Here is a 16,980-nt window from a genome sequence, read left to right as displayed (position 1 = left end):
GCTTCGTCATAAAATCCCACGCAGGAAGAAAAAGTGAGAGAATGTGGTTTTTCATCGCCCTATTACTCCTCTGAATATGTTAATAAAAGCGCTGTATTTTATTTATTTATTTATTTATTTATTTACAATTGGTTCGTGTTCTTTATAGAATAGGCCTCGTTCAGAGAAACAGCTTTTTAAGATCACTTTAAGCAACGAAATGTTAAACAACCTGGATACAAAGCTTGGAAATCTAATTGTGATTGATTCTTTTATTTCATTCATGCGGCTGAATTGCATACATGTTTTTCTACCGCTAAAGGATACATGATAAAAGACCTGTTTATGTTGGTCTTTAAGACTAATACTTAAAATTACAAATCTGAACTAGAGTCTGCTTTGAAATGTGACGCTTTGTTGCTTCATTTAGGCCCGATTAAAAGTGATCGAAACGCCAGCCGCAGTTTGTGATAATTCCAAATCATTATGATCCGCAGCGTAGCGCGGTATTGATGAAGAGCCGCAGCTGTCTGCAGCCCACTTCACAGATTAGAGCACGTCAGAGATCGATCCACTTCAAAACACTTCATTCTTAGCCATTTGTCGATAACTACAGTTTTTTCTGGAGTTTGCAGTTTTATTTCTTTTTGTTTTGTGCCTCGTTTGTGCCAACGACTCCTGTCTTGGTTTACAAGCGAGATGTGAGGAGTGTCTTGTCCTGAGCACACCCAACTCTGTCTGAGCACAGTGACTTTGAACTTGAACTTCGTCCTGCTCATCTTCATAATATGTGCATTGCTGTGGCACAATTGAAACCTGCACTGACTTTGGTCCAAGGGGTAATTTGCTTCGTTAGCCTATCAGCCACTTCATTTATGTCACGCGCCGGAGTGCGCAAATGAAGAGAAACAGAAATCCAGAGCAGGATGAACTGCGATTCACTGTACTCAGACAGCAGGCCACAGCACAAACTTCACCATAATTCAATTTTGGTTCTCCAGTCTGTCTTCAATTTAACTCAAACTTCAGTTATTTTACCCTCTTTTTTCTGGCACAGAAAACTATCGCGACCTGGAGGAAGTTTCAAGTGAGTCATAAGTGGTATCAGAAATATGGACGAATTGATATTTGCTCTCAAGCAGTTCAAGGCTTTTTGAGCCAAAAGCTCTTCGGCACAACCAGCCATTTTTATTGGCTGTTAAAAAGGAAAAATGCCCTACGCGCAAAGAAAGGATCTGGCTTTGTCATGTAGAGGAACTCAGTTATGTGTTGAATAGCGAGTCGTTCGTCTTTTAAGTCCACATACACATATGACTTCACATGACTCTTTGTACACATTTTAGATATGTTTTATCAGGACGAGTCTGTCAGATTTTTCAGCACTTTCCAAATTGAGGTCTTAAAATGTCTTTATGAAAATAGGATTCACTGTTTTTGTTTGCCAACGTCTCCTTTAATACATCACATTTAATATTATGCATTGCTCACTGTTTCAGCTGCCAAATGTTTGTATGCATGGATATCTTTTTAGTGGGGCTACGTCATTTTACCACGAGCGTGTGACGTATAGGCAATAGTTGCGGAAGTACAGCATGTGTTTGATTGCAGGTATGCGCACTGGGACAGATCCTGAGCACAAAACAACACTTCTCTGCGCCCCATTTCAAGTAGTTTATGATTAAGCCAAATAATCATCCAGATTTAAACAGACAGACCGACGGTATCAACTTAGTCGCATATAAAGAACGAGTTTCTTTTAGCTTTCATCTCAAAACGTTTTAACGTCGCAAATAACGGAAAATAACTCTCCAAGTGAGGTTTTTCTCCTTTGAAGTCAAATATAAACTGACTGATTTCACAATTGCTTTCAGTGGTTTCACTATCAATTATCAAAATTAGAAGAAAAGCTCCCAAATGTCGCAGAGTTGTCGTTTTTAAATGCCGCCTGTAAATGTTGTAGGTACAGCGTGTTCCCGCAGCCACATACTTCTGCTGGATAAGTTTAAGATTCACTTCTTACAAAACAGCTTACAACCATAATGCGTGTCAGTTTCATCCTGATTTGGCTGCTTACTTTGTGATGAATGTTCTGGCAGCAGCTTGGCCCCAGTACTCTACAGGAGACTGTTTCCTGGAGGGAGTTTGGATCAAAATGTGAGGTGCTCTTTGCTTTGGCCTGATATAATTCAGAGTATGGCTTCTTGCGCACCACTTCACTTAAACGCTTCCTCCATCACAACGAGTTAACCAACAACAAGCAGGTGCAGACATCATTTTCCAGCCCGCAGCTCTTCCAAACCAACAGTCCATGTTGACTTAAGGCTAGGTCTTACAGTCACTGTTGGCCTACAACGGAGTGGATGAGGAAGATTGTTGTCCTTAAAATCGCTGACTGTAAATTTCAGGGACTTTTATTTGGTGTCTTAAAGCAAAGTGGGCTTAACAGCGTGGGCTATCGAGGTAAACCATTTGCCTGCAGCAAATGTAGTTGGCTGCATTCTTTACATTCAGTATACTTAATATAATCTACATGTTCAACTATTAACAACAGTGAAAAGCCAGCAGTATAACTTATATTGCGGTTTATTCCTTAAGTGTTGTGATTACATAAATGTAGAAATGTCCTCTACGTGATTCACAGGAAATAAATTGCAAAAACCATTGAGCTATTTTTAAAAATGAATAGAAAAATAGCATTTTAAAATTTGATCTTTTAGTCCATAAACAAGCACATGATAGACTTGCGGAACTGAATTCAATTCGTCCACGTTTACACAAACAAAAACTAATCTATTTAGTTACTTAAAAAAAAACAAATACTCGGACTATTATTTGCTTTCAGGAACAGTTTGAATTTAACAGCACTAGCAAAAGATGTTCTCTGTAGATGATGTAGTGGAGTGTTAAGCCCAAAGACATTCACACCGTGTGTCCTCGACACTCCGCATTTTGACACATTCTCTACAAGCTGTGTGAACATTTTGAAGGCTGCATGGTGTTAAAGGCTCTAATATGCATATAACCTCGAGTCCAAGCAGCGTGGAAATATAAGACAATAATGCAAGACTAGAGATTTAGGACTGAAGGAGATTATTTTACTATTCAGTTTCCTCCCGCGCTGCAAAACCAAAGCAGTTTGCCTGAAGCTGCCGGATAAAAGCGACGTAACTTTTAAAAATCCTAACATTATCAAAAATCGATCGATTTTCTTCCGTGAATCACATTTGAAATATGCATGTTAAGTCTTCAAGGGCATTACATTTTCAAACCTGTTTTAAAAATCTCCCTCAGTTATAGTTCTGTTTCAGAAACATGAAACATTTTGAAAATGCACCTGCACACATGCTTGATCCCTCTTGGCAAGCCTGCATATCGTCTGAAATATGACCAAAAAGTTTAAAGGGCTTTATTCTTCTCGGGAAGATGTGCGATGATTAATGATGAGCGTGTGTGTCTTTTGTTTTGCTGTCTGGACGGATGGAGTGACCGCCTCTCTTAACTTGAACTTGGACTTCCGACGAGACACGTCAAACTGTGGATTTATTTTGCCTGCTTTCTCGCCGATTTACAATCTGGACTGCAGCAAGAAAACGAATTCATTCTAAAAAAAAGTGTTGAGCACATTTTAAAAGAGCCAATTTCTTTATAAATCCGATTAAGATATAAGTAGTTTTAGGCCCACGATATTGATGAGATGTGACTTGATAACGTGTTGGTGTAATCATTAAATTGAATATATCTTAATAGACTACTATCTGTCACAAGGGTGGCTAAAAAACGTATATATTTATTCGGATGATTATATCATTGCGCTGCGCATTTCCACCTTTGCCCATATTAGGATACAAACAAAATGCACTTTCTCTAAAGTTGCTGTCTAAAAAGTGTAACCACCGCCGTATGAAATCATCCAGATGTTTAGCGGCCTGTCTGTCTATGGGATCGTGCTTATGCAGCCTGTTTTCTAAACTGTACGACGTTCTCCAAATGTCTGACGACTAAATGCTCGCCGAAGTGTCAGTAATTAGAATCAGTTTTGTGGTATGACTAATTAGATTTCCTCGAAATAATGAAACTACATCTTGTATTGCATTAATGACGCACATAATATCTTGACTGTCAAATTACGCAAAACTGCAGCGGCTAATGAATCGCTGTCTTTTTAATTACACTGCGATAAGTACACTGAAGGCTGAAAAGCCTGTGTTGTACTTTGTAGATCCACTTTGGCCTCGCTGTGGCGGTGGTCTGCCAGCCTGTCCCCTGTCCCCTGTCCCCTGTCCCCTGTCCTCTGGGCGCGGCTCCGGCTGGCCGGCTCTATTTTGCGGTTAACCCACAGCCATTCTCTCCTGGTCTACCTGCTCTGGATGAGGTTAAACGAGTCAAATCAGAGGTAAATTAGGCCGGCGCTATAGTGTAGGTAGTCTTTTTTTTCGTGCATAACTTTTCAGTAGCCTAATAATACACAACCATTACACCGTGTATACCATTATCAGTGATAAATCAAAAGAAGTATTTACTTCGTGGTGATTATCATAAAGAAACCATCCACTAACATGCACAGAAATCTGCTGAATTTCAGTGAAGTCCTCATTTCTCTTTTAAAGGCTCGGCTCTCATAGATGTGCTGTGCAGTGCCTTAGTTAACTTCGTTAAGATTAAGAAGAGTGTGTTTCACGTGTATAAGAAGGTGTTGGTGGGTGAAGTGAGTCTAAAGGGCTTTGCTCCCCCTACACCTCTGCATGGCTTAAACTCGACACTTTTGTGTCCTCTATTCACTGTATGTCGTTTCACGAATACTTAAGCTAATTTCGGTTTGCTCGGCAAACATGGCCTCCCACCAATGACACCAGCTTGCAGTGTTGTAGTACATCTATTTTTTTTTTGAAGACGCGTCTGCTCCGTAGATCGTCTTCTGTAGAAGTCGCAAATGTTGCCTGCTAGAGTCTGCATCATGAGATATTGTCATGGATATGCAACTAGATCAGGAGAAATACGACGAGCAGAAATTTGTGAATCTTGTTGCGAGTCAAGCTACTCCATAATCTATTCGCGCATGTTATTGTAAAGCCATTGCATTGTTTATCACGCACCAATACTGCAACAGTTATACATCCTATTTTCGACATAGCATTTTCTTGACAGAATCATATAATCATGTCTTCATGTGCCCTGACTGTTGGCACAGAAGTCCAGTGGTCTTGGCTTTTTACGATTATGAACATTTTTGATCGTAAATTAAAGCCAGCCTGAACGGGAAAACACCAGATTGAGATGCTGTCATAGTTTTGTAGGAATATTTTCATGACAGTGGACTGCTGTGCTGCTCTGCCTGCTGAACAACTGCCTACACACACACACACACACACACACGCACAAGACAATCTCTGTTCACTGCCTTGTAGAGGAAAATGTTGCATTAACACAAGCCTGAATGCAAAATATGTGTAACGCGCCAGGCGTGACTCACAGGCGCAACTTTCAAAATAAGATGAATCTTTATTTACTATGAGATTTATGAAGCAGTGCAGTACGGTCAGATTTTGGTTCACTTAATGGGTCCAAAGTTTTTTCCACTAACTTTGACTTGTCCATTTACTAAAATGTCCCTCGTTCTGACGATGCACCGTAGTGCTGGCCTGTACAGTGTGCGAATCTATTATTACGGCTGACATAGTCCACTGTTGAGTGAAATTAGCACCTGGTTTACTTTGATTTTAAATTTGTTCTCATAGCTAAGTCTGAAGCTGGCTGGAAACTCGTAAACTTGAACACAACCTGATTGCAGCACGCATGGCGCAGACTCTACCTGCCTGCTGTCACACATTCTTGGATTGCTGCATCGCCTCCTCAGAGACTTTATGCGCATGGATTTTGCATCATTCTCAGGACCGGTGAGATCATGCTTGAGAAGTAATAGTATTGGTTTTTAATTTGGATTTTATTGCCATTTAACCTATTGATGCATATATGAAAGAGACAATGAGTTCTCCGTCCCAACGTCATTTCAGTAGAGAAGCTGCTTTGCAAAAATGTGGCCAATAGGTTTTCCTTACATCAGGACAAAGGAAACGGAACAGTGTGATAACTGCGCTTGTTTCCACTGGAGGTTTTTGTCGCCATGTTGTTATCTTCTGAATGTGATTTTTCGATTTTGAACTAAGTGGAATTACATGTAGTGTAGCAATGTGGTACTGCGGGGTGAAAATAGCACATGCTACACATATACTCTATGTATTTAAAGGCATAATCTGCTTACATGTGATATATTGACTCAGTCATGTCCTCATGCAGTAAGTTCCTGAGAGCGGAAGCTGCAGGTAGGCAGCATTTGTATGGGGATGGATTCTCTCCCCTCCCCCACAAACTTCCGCATCAGACGGGCTCTCTCTCCGTCTGACAAGGCCTGTCTGGAAGGACATGATGTCTGGTTGTGAAGATATTTACAACAGCACGTCTGCTTGTCAAGATATTGATAGTTGTTTCAGTTAACAGTTCCTGAAATAAGTGAAACCGCAGTGAAAGGGAAAAATTCAGCTCATCCTTACAGATTGTCTGACGCCTTTTAAGAAAAATTAAAAATAAATGTAAAATGGACCAACCGCCAGTTCAAAGCACTTCAAATTCTCTAAAAGTGTCACGGCAACAGTTTTTTTCCCCTTAAAATGTAAAAGCGTTCAGTCTGTAATGACAAATTAGTTGTTACAGTTTTAGCATTGAACCAAGCAAGAATTTCATTTGGTTTTGGAATTTGGTTCATTTATTCTGACAACCAGCCGACTATTGTTTCTGTGCGTTTTTTCCCTTTCGCCCACGGCTACTTATTACTGTTCGAGGTGTGGAAAGTATAATACGACATAGGGCGGGTTAATAGAAATTTAAACCCAGCTAATTATCCTTCATTTCAGTTTGCTCTTCCTCACTTAATTGAAGATATGCAGGTTGAAATACACAGGCAATAATCAAAGTGACCAACATCATCTCAGCCGCTTTAAGCACCAGTTTGTGGTGGATTATGAGTGAGGAGATATCAGTTTTAATGTCGTCTGTTTTTCCAATTGGCTGTCTTTAATTGTTAGCCGATTTATTTCAAAACATCACATTTATAGGTTTGGATGGTAACTTTAAATATAAAAAGAGGCCTCAGTGTGAAAGTTAACTTGAAAAAGGCATTTTCGTCCTTTTAAGAATCCACTTGTGTGCCAACTGTGTCTCCAATATTGATGAAACGTAATTAAAATGAAAGTCTACAATTACATTTTGATGTCCTTTAGAATTCACTGTCGGTTGCTTTGCATGCTGGGTGATAACTGGCTGAAGTATCGCTGGTGTGCATGTGTTTTAAGACTGGGCTGCTGCTGTCTCAGCTTATTGCACGTTTTGCTGTGGTGGAAATGCGCCATACGCGTCAATATCTAATATTAGCTGATCAGTTCGGCTTTCATAGTGTAAAATAATTGAAAACTATCGGTTCTTGTTAAAGTCAAACCAGAGAAATACTCTTTTGGTGAATTCTCAGCTTCTCCTTTTATATGTAAGATTTCACTTTATGATGCTGTTTTCTTTTCCCTACAACATAAACTACATTTTTTTAAAAAAAAAAATCCATCATTTCAGTCTGGATGAAACCACAGACAAACTTTACGTGTGATTTATGGTTATGGCTGCATGAACTGTAACTTAATCAAATGATTTAAAAAAAAAACTTTAACAACTTGCACTATTATCTCTGAGACTTTTCCGCCTATTTGACTAACGCTACATCATCCGTGTATCCCACAGGGCCAAACTATTCGCCCACAAACATTTGGTGAGAATGGAGAAGTCAGGCGTCAGGCTGAGTGAAGCAAAGAGCGCCGAACAAATAACAGCAAACTGTCATTTCTTAAATTGGAAAATAAAAATCAACCTCGTCTCCTGAAGTCTGAGCTCTCATGGAAAATCGGTCAGGCTGGAAGGAGCCTGATTTCTGCTTTCAAATTCCTGATCGTTTAAATAAAAACACTAGGGATTATTTGGACTTCTGTCCCTCTTCACACACAGCAAATATTTTAGAGTAAGGGTCTCTAAATAACTGCTAGTTTGCATGTATACTCTAGTGTGAAGTTCATTCTTGGCTGTCTAGACTCTGATTACGACCCTGTTTGTCTGCGTTTTTTTACCTTGACCTTGGACTTCCGTGCAGCTGCCGTTTGGATGAGCCCTTCGTAGTTGTAATTTCCTTGAGACAAAAGAACTCTACAGTCTTTGTCCGAGGAAGGACAGGGGTCTAACTTCCTTAGTACACAGATACACGACGGTGGCCTGATTATTCCCAAGGCAACTCAGTAGTGCAAAAATGTTGATAAAACTAGGCGCCCTTCGTAGGGCAGCTTGTAGCCTGCTTTATGAGTGACTCATGGGATAGGCATCACAAGCCTTTTTTTATGGATACGCTGTGGGCCTGTCCGGTTGGTAATATTTCAAACTCAAAAATACAGTCGAATTTTAAATCTTAATCCAGATTTAATTATAAAGAAGTTGCTACAGAGTAGAGGAAAGGAATCGTCGTCGTCGTTGCCCCCCCCCCACCCGCAGCACATTACCTGGTGGCGAGATGACCTAAAAAGACATCTGTGTTTTGGAAACACCTTTAGTCAGTGGTCCTTTAAATGTGCAATGTAAAGCGTGCTTAAAACACTGTTGGAAGAAGGGCGAAATAGGTCCACATTTCTACCATGGTGTCTAAGTAAATAAGGTCTGTAGTCCACAGTCCAGCTGAGAGCGGCCCCTTGTTCTTATTTTCGCCTAGAAGCGTAAACATCCACTTGTATGTATGTATGAATGAAAAGCCCAGTGAAGCGGACATATCACATTAATTTGTTTAATGGTCATTTTTCAAATGGTAACGTTACTGCTGAAAAAGCTTTTGGTTCGGACAGAAAGAATGTTTAAGATAACTTGGCCCAGTTTGCGAAAATAGTTTGACTAATGTAGGATGCCATTCACTGTAGCTAATTACTGTAATTATATCTTCAAATTAAACGTGCGCTATTTATTGAAAGGTAATGTAATTTGCATTGACGATATCTTACCTGGAATATCTCTCATCTAATGCGATGGCTGTCGCTGCTGAGTTGGAACGAGTGTCTTTGAACGCATACAACTTTGCTAATACTAAAACTCCTGGTTCTGCATCTCAAATGAAAACACACAGTCAAACACACACATAGAGTCTCTCTCTCTTTAAGTGTGTGTGAGAGAGATCGAATTTCCCTTTTCTTTACCTGACTTATTCAATAAAAAATAATTACGTTATGCAAAAAGGTTATAAACTCTTATATTTAGGCTCCACAATATCAAACTTTGAAATGCAGCATTATCACTAAACATAATTATAATGCCTTGCTGGAACAGTAATTCCTCCTCAGCTAGGTTTGGTTACAGAGTCTCATCTCAGCATGTTAATAGGTGACCCAGTGGCAGTTGTATACGGGTTTAAAGGAAATGCGTCCTTCAAAAAGGGAGTCTTGATAAGATTGGACATTTTACAGACACACATTTGCTCCGACAGCGCTGTATTTCTTTGCGTGAAATATTTGGATTCATAAAAGACAATAAATTCACTACAGACCAGGGTTTTCTGATTAAATTCATTTCTATTTATTGTTACATTCAGCAATCAAACTAAACCTCAGCCGGATCATATCGCAGCATATCCACTAAGCAAACCAAGTGCAACACAAAGTTTGCGCACCAATGCGTCAGAAAGAAAGCTGACACCTCAGAGATTTAATCATTTGAATTAAATAGTTGCATTTCATTTTCAATGTATCGACTGTGACATGTATCATAGGCTATTATATTCTCTGGCAGTTTACAGAGTCGGCCGAATTTCACAGATTGTTTTCCTTTGCCTCAATCTTGAAAGTATCCAAACTCCCCTTTAAGGGTGTGGGTCTGAGTGATTTAAGCCAATGATAGGACTGGGTGTTCTGCAGGAAAAAACTGTGACATGTGAGGCAGTGGGTCTTTAAAGGGCTGCTCTGCCACAACTCACAAGCCCAATCTCGTAGGACTTGTTAGCGTATCACGTGCCAGCTTCTTAATGAAGTGGACACACGAGGGCCTCGTGTGCGCATGCGCGTGGTGTAAAATGTAGTTGGAAATGAGGTGTCCGTCTTGGAGTAGTCGACTTTTAAAAAGCATCGGCAGCCCCTGATATGACGACTTCGCTGGTTCTGCATCCACGCTGGGCGGACACCTTGATGTACGTTTATGAAAAAAGCCCGAATGAAAACAATCCGAATAAAAGCCAAACAATGGAGGGACTAAGCGGTAATTGCCCTGCGACCCACTGCAGGGACCTGATGTCGCACCCCGCGCTGGGACGACATTCTGGCACCATAGCGACCCACCAGGGCTCCGTCTACTCGGATATTTCCTCGCCAGACACCGGCCGGCAGTGTCCCGCTCCTCAAACATCATCCAGTGCATCTTTGAGCTACGGTTATCCCTTTGGAAACCCATATTACGGCTGTAGATTATCTCATTCGCACAACGTCAACTTGCAGCAGAAGCCTTGCTCGTACCATCCCGCAGAGAAATATGCCGAGCCCAGCACAGCGCTGCCCACGGAAGAACTGTCCTCCAGGGCGAAAGAGTTTGCCTTCTACCCGAGTTTCGCCAGCTCATATCAGGCTGTTCCTGGATATCTCGACGTGTCGGTGGTGCCCAGTATCAGTGCCCACCCTGAACCGCGACACGACGCATTGATCCCCATGGAGGGCTACCAGCACTGGGCTCTTTCCAATGGCTGGGATGGGCAGGTGTACTGCTCCAAAGAGCAAACGCAGTCAACCCATCTTTGGAAATCACCTTTTCCTGGTAAGGAAAAAAACATTTTATTTTATTTTTAAGCTGTCTTCAACAGGCTGAAAATTCATGTTAGTCCAGCAGCTTGTAGGCTTTTAATACCTGTGTCACCACATTAAGTAAGCTATTTAAATGTAGTCAGATATTTTTACCCTGCTGAGATGTTATTGCTTAGTCTTTGAATTTTATTGTGTTAAAAGTGCCAATCTCAACTTACAAAGAAGTCCAGGGAAACCTAAATCTGCAACGTAAACATGCAACTGTCAAGCCCCATGTCAGTTATCATATGCCTTTTATGGACTCTACGAGTATAAACAGTGATATTCACTTCGACTTCAAACAAACCATCGTGCGTTTTGTTAGATGTGTGCGTAAAAATGACACTAAAAATTGTGAGTTCAAGGAGCTTTTCGTTTGCCCGGCACTTTAATGGTTAATATAAATTCAGAAACGCGGCATTTGCAGTTTTTTTCCCCCTTTGAAGTCATATGATGATTACAGTTAAGTTTCAGTCACGTCGAATAGAAAAGAGCACCAGCGCATACCTTTGCCCCCTGTTTGACAATATAGTGACTAAGCTAGCCTACTGTGTTTGAATTGTGCCAATAAATCTCAGCGCCCTGCGACGTGTCCACAGCCTTTGCATATATTCATTTGTCCAACATTTGCATTGCATGCAGACCTCAGCACACAACCACTGATCACACTATAATTCAGGTTCGCTTTTTACTTTGCTCACTGTCATACAACATGCATGATATCTGATAAATAGACACTGGGGCCCGAGCAGTATGCAGTTTACAGAGTGTTTACTAGACTGCTTCTTTTACCACAAGGGTTTATTATCTGTGGGAAATCTGTAGGTATTTTAATCTGTGATAGGGATGTTCTCAGACCTCGACTGGGCTTCCCACTCGACATTTGCCCCCGTTTATATTGGAAATGCTCAAGAGCAAGCAAAGCCACGAAAGCACGGGCACGCCATCAAGTGCGCGCGCACACACACACACACACCCACAACACATAAGCGCGCGCTGTCGATGTCCTTGTCTCGCTTCACATACCGTGTACACACAGAGACAAAAACTGACACACACAGACGCAAAACTATTTCTAGTTAAAAAAAAAAAAAATCCAATGGCCGTGAACTCCACTCAGTTATCCTCAATTTCAGATCACAGTTTTCTTCTTTTAGCTTAAAGCAGAGTATTTAACACACAGTAATAATAATGAAAAGGTTTGTCAGAATGTCCGTTGGCCTTAATTCAGATCTGCCATGAACTTATATGCACATCAGCCGTAGCGAAATGTCCACAGCCAGTGACTATAGTATTACATGGGGGGTAAGAAAGCTTCATGTCTCACAGCTTGCCACAATTTCTCAAGGTAAGCCACTGCCATACTTGTCCTGTCATGTTTCTCATTGGCTGCCTTGCACTCAGCTCCAGTCTTGGAGAAAGGCTGTAATCTCAGAACTTTTCTTACCTGAACAAATAAGGTTCCCACTGCCAAGGCTTTTAAAAATACAAAACAGTAAGAACATGTTTTTGTTCTTTTATTTAGTTTATTTTTTAAAAAATGCCATTTTCAAGGGAAATTTATGAACATTTTATAAATTTCGACCTTTTACTTAAGTTAGTGTAGCTTAAATTACGTGTTACTGATGTCACTCCATGACTATTACAAACAGAGAGAAACACAGAGTTTTCAGTAGTTATTAGTTTAGTTACCACACTGTAATTTCTTTTCTTTCCTGGGCATGTTCTGACTGGCGTATTGCGCCCTCATTGGGACTTCTTGTAGTTTATACTCTGCCAGAGAGTTTGCTGTGTAGTTTAGTCAACCCGCAGTTTAAGCATTGACATACAGGCTAAGTAAGAAAACTGGTCACTGGCCATTGGAAGCAGTCCACAGTTGTAGTGGCTGTAACTTGACAGTGATAGTTCTTTTACAGAAACAAATGGTGACCTGTCACTGTGCGACACAAACGGGGTATATTTTACATTAGTGAACGCTCTTAGATGACTTTAAAACTGCATTTCGTATATGTCAAGTGCAGTACACCTGGGTTTGTGACCGCAACAAAATTTATGCTGTGTGCCCCTTCAGCCCCCATCCACACACACGCGCGCACGCACACACACAAAAGATCAGAGTCAGGTCCTTGAGAATGAGTTTATTTGGAAACTGTAGTTTAGTGTAGTTTCATATTTTCTGTCAGATACAGTCAGTAAATAATCCTACCACTGCACAGTTTCCCTCGGAAAAAGACCAGTCCTGTCAGCTGCAGTGTTGCTGATTTTGTGAAGTGAAAAACTGCGGTGTTTTTTGCGCATAGTCTAATATTTTCCTGGCATGTTCCTTTGCAGATGTTGTGCCACTGCAGCCTGAGGTCAGCAGTTATCGTCGTGGGCGTAAGAAGCGTGTCCCTTACACCAAGATCCAGCTGAAGGAGCTGGAGAAGGAGTATGCAGCTAGCAAGTTCATCACCAAAGACAAGAGAAGGCGCATCTCGGCCGCCACCAACCTCTCAGAGCGTCAGGTCACCATCTGGTTCCAAAACCGACGAGTCAAGGAGAAAAAATTTGTCAGTAAATCCAAGAGCAATCACATGCACACCACTTGATCAGTGACCTCCTTTGAAACTGCGACTCATACCTTCCAAAACATCATGCCATATCTTTACCTCTCGCATCCAATATCGTGGCGGAAGAACATTTCGGCTGAGTGTTTTTTTTTTTTTTTTTCCTTTTAATTTAAGTTCCATCAACGCCATCGACCATACCACCACGCTCCCGGTTTTCAGTTTAGAGATAATGCTCTAAAAACTGTGAAAATATTGAAAACTCATTTCACATTTGTTTTATATGAATGTACATATATAAATATATAATATTTAAAACGATATCTGTATTTCAAAGACAAGTATTGCGTGTTTTCCTTTTTATTTTCTTTTTTTTTTCTTCAAGCCAAATCTCAAAAGGACTGATGACATTTCTAAGACTTACAACGGAGAGATCGGAACAGAGGAGATGGTTCGTTTGATGTCATTTTAGAAAAAGATAATCGCCATATGGACGTGAATTGGTGGCGCAATGACACGTTGAACTTGAAACTTCATCATCCTCAACAAAAAGCTCACAGAGAGAACATTAGAAAGAAAAAAATGATTCTGAATTTCAAAAGCTATGTTCCTCTGTGTGGGATATGTTCTCCTCAGCCTTGGATAAATCAAAGGCTGCTGTTGTTAATCTGTATAGTGCAATGCCTTTATTATTTAATTCATATTATCTAGTATGGCGGAACTGTAAACTGGAACATCCCCAGACCTGTATGTTTTCCTTTGTCAGTGAAGGATTCTGTCATGCAACTGGAATGATTGTAAACCATTAAAATCAGTGAGTATTACACATGAATGCACAATCGTTTATTTTATTTTATTATTTTGGGTTTTTTTTTGTGTTTTTCTTTTCTGTCTTTGTTAGTTGTAGCATTGCAGCTGATCACACACCTTGTACGAAGCCTGTCATTTCTACTTTTAGTGCAGTTTGTGAACTGTATTGTGGTGTTGAATTGCGTACTGATAACGTGTTTCATAAATAAATGATGCATATGAAAATGCTTAAATATTCTAGTCAATCAGCCATCCTACTTTACAGCGTTTCCTTTCGTTTCAAGTTACGCTGGTGTCATTAAGCAGCAAAAGCTCTAACCGCTGTCGCTTTTCCTCTTCAGCTTGAGTCTGTAATATCAGCAGCGGATGAGCCAGTGAAGATTTTATGTTTGTATGTTGTGCTTTATTAAGACTTATTGGACGTCCTGGAGTCTTGTTAATGGCAACAGGAGATGATACACATTTCGCATGGTGACTAAGGAGCAACGTACATTTTCTGACTCTCGCAAACAAAAAGTAAAATGCAAAATCGCGATATTTGAACCAACTTCAATCCCTCATAAAAGTACTTAAACTTGCTTGACGTAATCTTGTAAATGGATCAGTTTAGAGACACTCGGCGCGCTGGAGACATTCACCTCGTCTGAATCTGTCAAAAAAAAAAAACAAGTCCCACCGCATTTCTAATCAAAGTTGATACCAAAGACACATTATTACCTGTTACTTGGCAGAAGTTCAGCTGGCAGAGTCTTCGCAAAACAGGCCTAAAGGTAAATCAAGGCTCAGCTCTCAAGGAAAAAACATTTACTTTGTTTTCATAGAGTATTATTTCAAGCCCTTCCCTTATCCCACAGGTACAAATTAGTTATTTTTGGTCTAATAATAACACATCCGCACGCAAGACTTCAACCAGCACTTTCCTTAACCGTCATCGTCTGCTGTAGTTAAAGAATTTGCCCAACCTGCATTTTGCTGGTTATGCTTTTTGTAAGACTTTAAGGATATATGCGTTAATGAAAATGGCAGAGCAGTGAAGTGCGTAAATGTACTTTTGCAGTACATGATACCTGTATACTGCATAGTCTATAGCCTTACAGCTTCGTGCGTATTTGGATTTTAGTTAGACCATGCTGTAATTCTCTGTTTCAGTGTGTAAAAAGCACAGGTGAGTTTTGCAACGAACTTGAGGACGCATTCGATTCTGTTAACTATGAGAAATGCGTATTTTACTCATCTAAACACGTATTAATAGCAACAGTGCACACGCGTTCACACACACCGAGCGCCAAAGTCAGTCCAAAGCTGCACTGCGAGTCTCTGTATCATTCTTTGATATATTTGTGTATGTATATATGCTGTTTATTCGCTTGTTAATCACACGCAGAGATGCGGGATGCGTTTTTGTGCATGCGGCCATGCGGTGTAATCAAGTATTAAGGCCTCAATACCTCATAAGCGAGTCGTCAGTTTCAGTTAGGAAGGAAGACAATTTGTAGAAATTTACATTCAAACATGGGAATAATCAATCTTGAATGCGATTTGCGTTAAGAAACGTATGACTAGTCTCTTAAGTTTGTAATTCCACTTTACAATTTGAACAGACGTTAACGCAGATTAGTCTTCATGTTAGACGTAAATGAAAATAAATACACGGCCTGTCTTTTTCTTTAGGCAAATTAATTCTGATTCTCTCCTGGGTATAAGTCAAATATGTCTAATGTTGTGGCTTTTCCCGAAAATCTCCCCATCCCCACAGCACAGTGTGCCACTTTTGTTTTGTGTTTTAATGTCTCTGTAGGCCAGTCGTTGGCCCCGCTGTCACTTTTTCCAGCTCTTCAGATCTTTTGAGGTTGTTGATTACAATCCAAGCCGTCAGACTTCAAGTTTTCGTTTGTCTGGTTCCTGGATTTGCAATCCTTGTGGAAAGTTCTGGGTCTCCTGATTTACCCTTGACCATGACTATGCAGTCACTTTGACCTTGACATCACAGCTGATTGTGAATAATAAATAGGGGGCTGGACACCAACGCTGGCGGTTTGTTTGTAGGCAAACAAGGTGTTATTTCTCTGTCTAGACAGCCGGACTTAATGACGTGCCATAAATACATAAAAAAGGGGAAGTGTAGCGATATCCTCTGACCTGCGTTTCTGACCATCTCTCAGAACTTTGCATTAACATTTGGGCTCTGATCTTTTGTGTTTTTTACAGAAATCCTGTAAAAGTTGTTGCTTTGGTTCAACCACCAATGGTTTCATTCACTCGTCATGAGGTGTGTGTGTGTGTGTGTGTGTGTGTGTGTTATTGACCACGAAGGACAGGTAGGACTTTTGACGTCTCACACCAACACCACCAGTAATCCTCAGCAAGCAGCCATACTGACTACACAGCGAGAGGAAATGATAATACGACGTCGCCCACACTATAACGATTAAAGGTATGGCCGTTTTCTTCCTACTATGGCAGCAGGCCTGTGTGGACTGTGTTTAATGACTCTTTAGCTCACAGCAAATGTTGTGCATCGAACAGACAAAAATAACATACAGAAATATGGCGGACAAAATGCAGTGATAGGCGTTTTTTTTTTTCTTTTCTTATTCCCTTCCAGTTAAAAGGCGCGCAGCAGTGACAAAGTTGATTGAAAAATAGGCCAGCTTTAAATATAAACTATGTATTTTAACTCCTCATATTTAAGAAAGTTTTAACAAAAATGATAGTTTTCTCAAAGCTGTGTAACTTTATATGGCTGAACAGAA

The 16,980-nt window shown here is 40.4% G+C and overlaps 1 protein-coding gene across 1 annotated transcript; it reads left to right on the top strand.

The window, feature by feature from the left end:
- The first annotated feature begins 9,662 nt into the window (after positions 1-9,662).
- hoxc13a (homeobox C13a) lies at positions 9,663-14,460 on the top strand. Its single transcript, XM_046398153.1, has 2 exons — positions 9,663-10,845; positions 13,203-14,460. The coding sequence occupies exons 1-2, from the start codon at positions 10,182-10,184 to the stop codon at positions 13,457-13,459; spliced, it is 921 nt and encodes a 306-aa protein (XP_046254109.1). The 5' UTR covers positions 9,663-10,181; the 3' UTR covers positions 13,460-14,460.
- Positions 14,461-16,980: the final 2,520 nt, after the last annotated feature.

Source organism: Scatophagus argus, chromosome 8 (assembly GCF_020382885.2).
Source record: "Scatophagus argus isolate fScaArg1 chromosome 8, fScaArg1.pri, whole genome shotgun sequence".
NCBI lineage: Eukaryota > Metazoa > Chordata > Actinopteri > Scatophagidae > Scatophagus > Scatophagus argus.
Note: the sequence above shows the minus strand (reverse complement) of the source record. Positions and strands in the feature narration are given on the sequence as shown.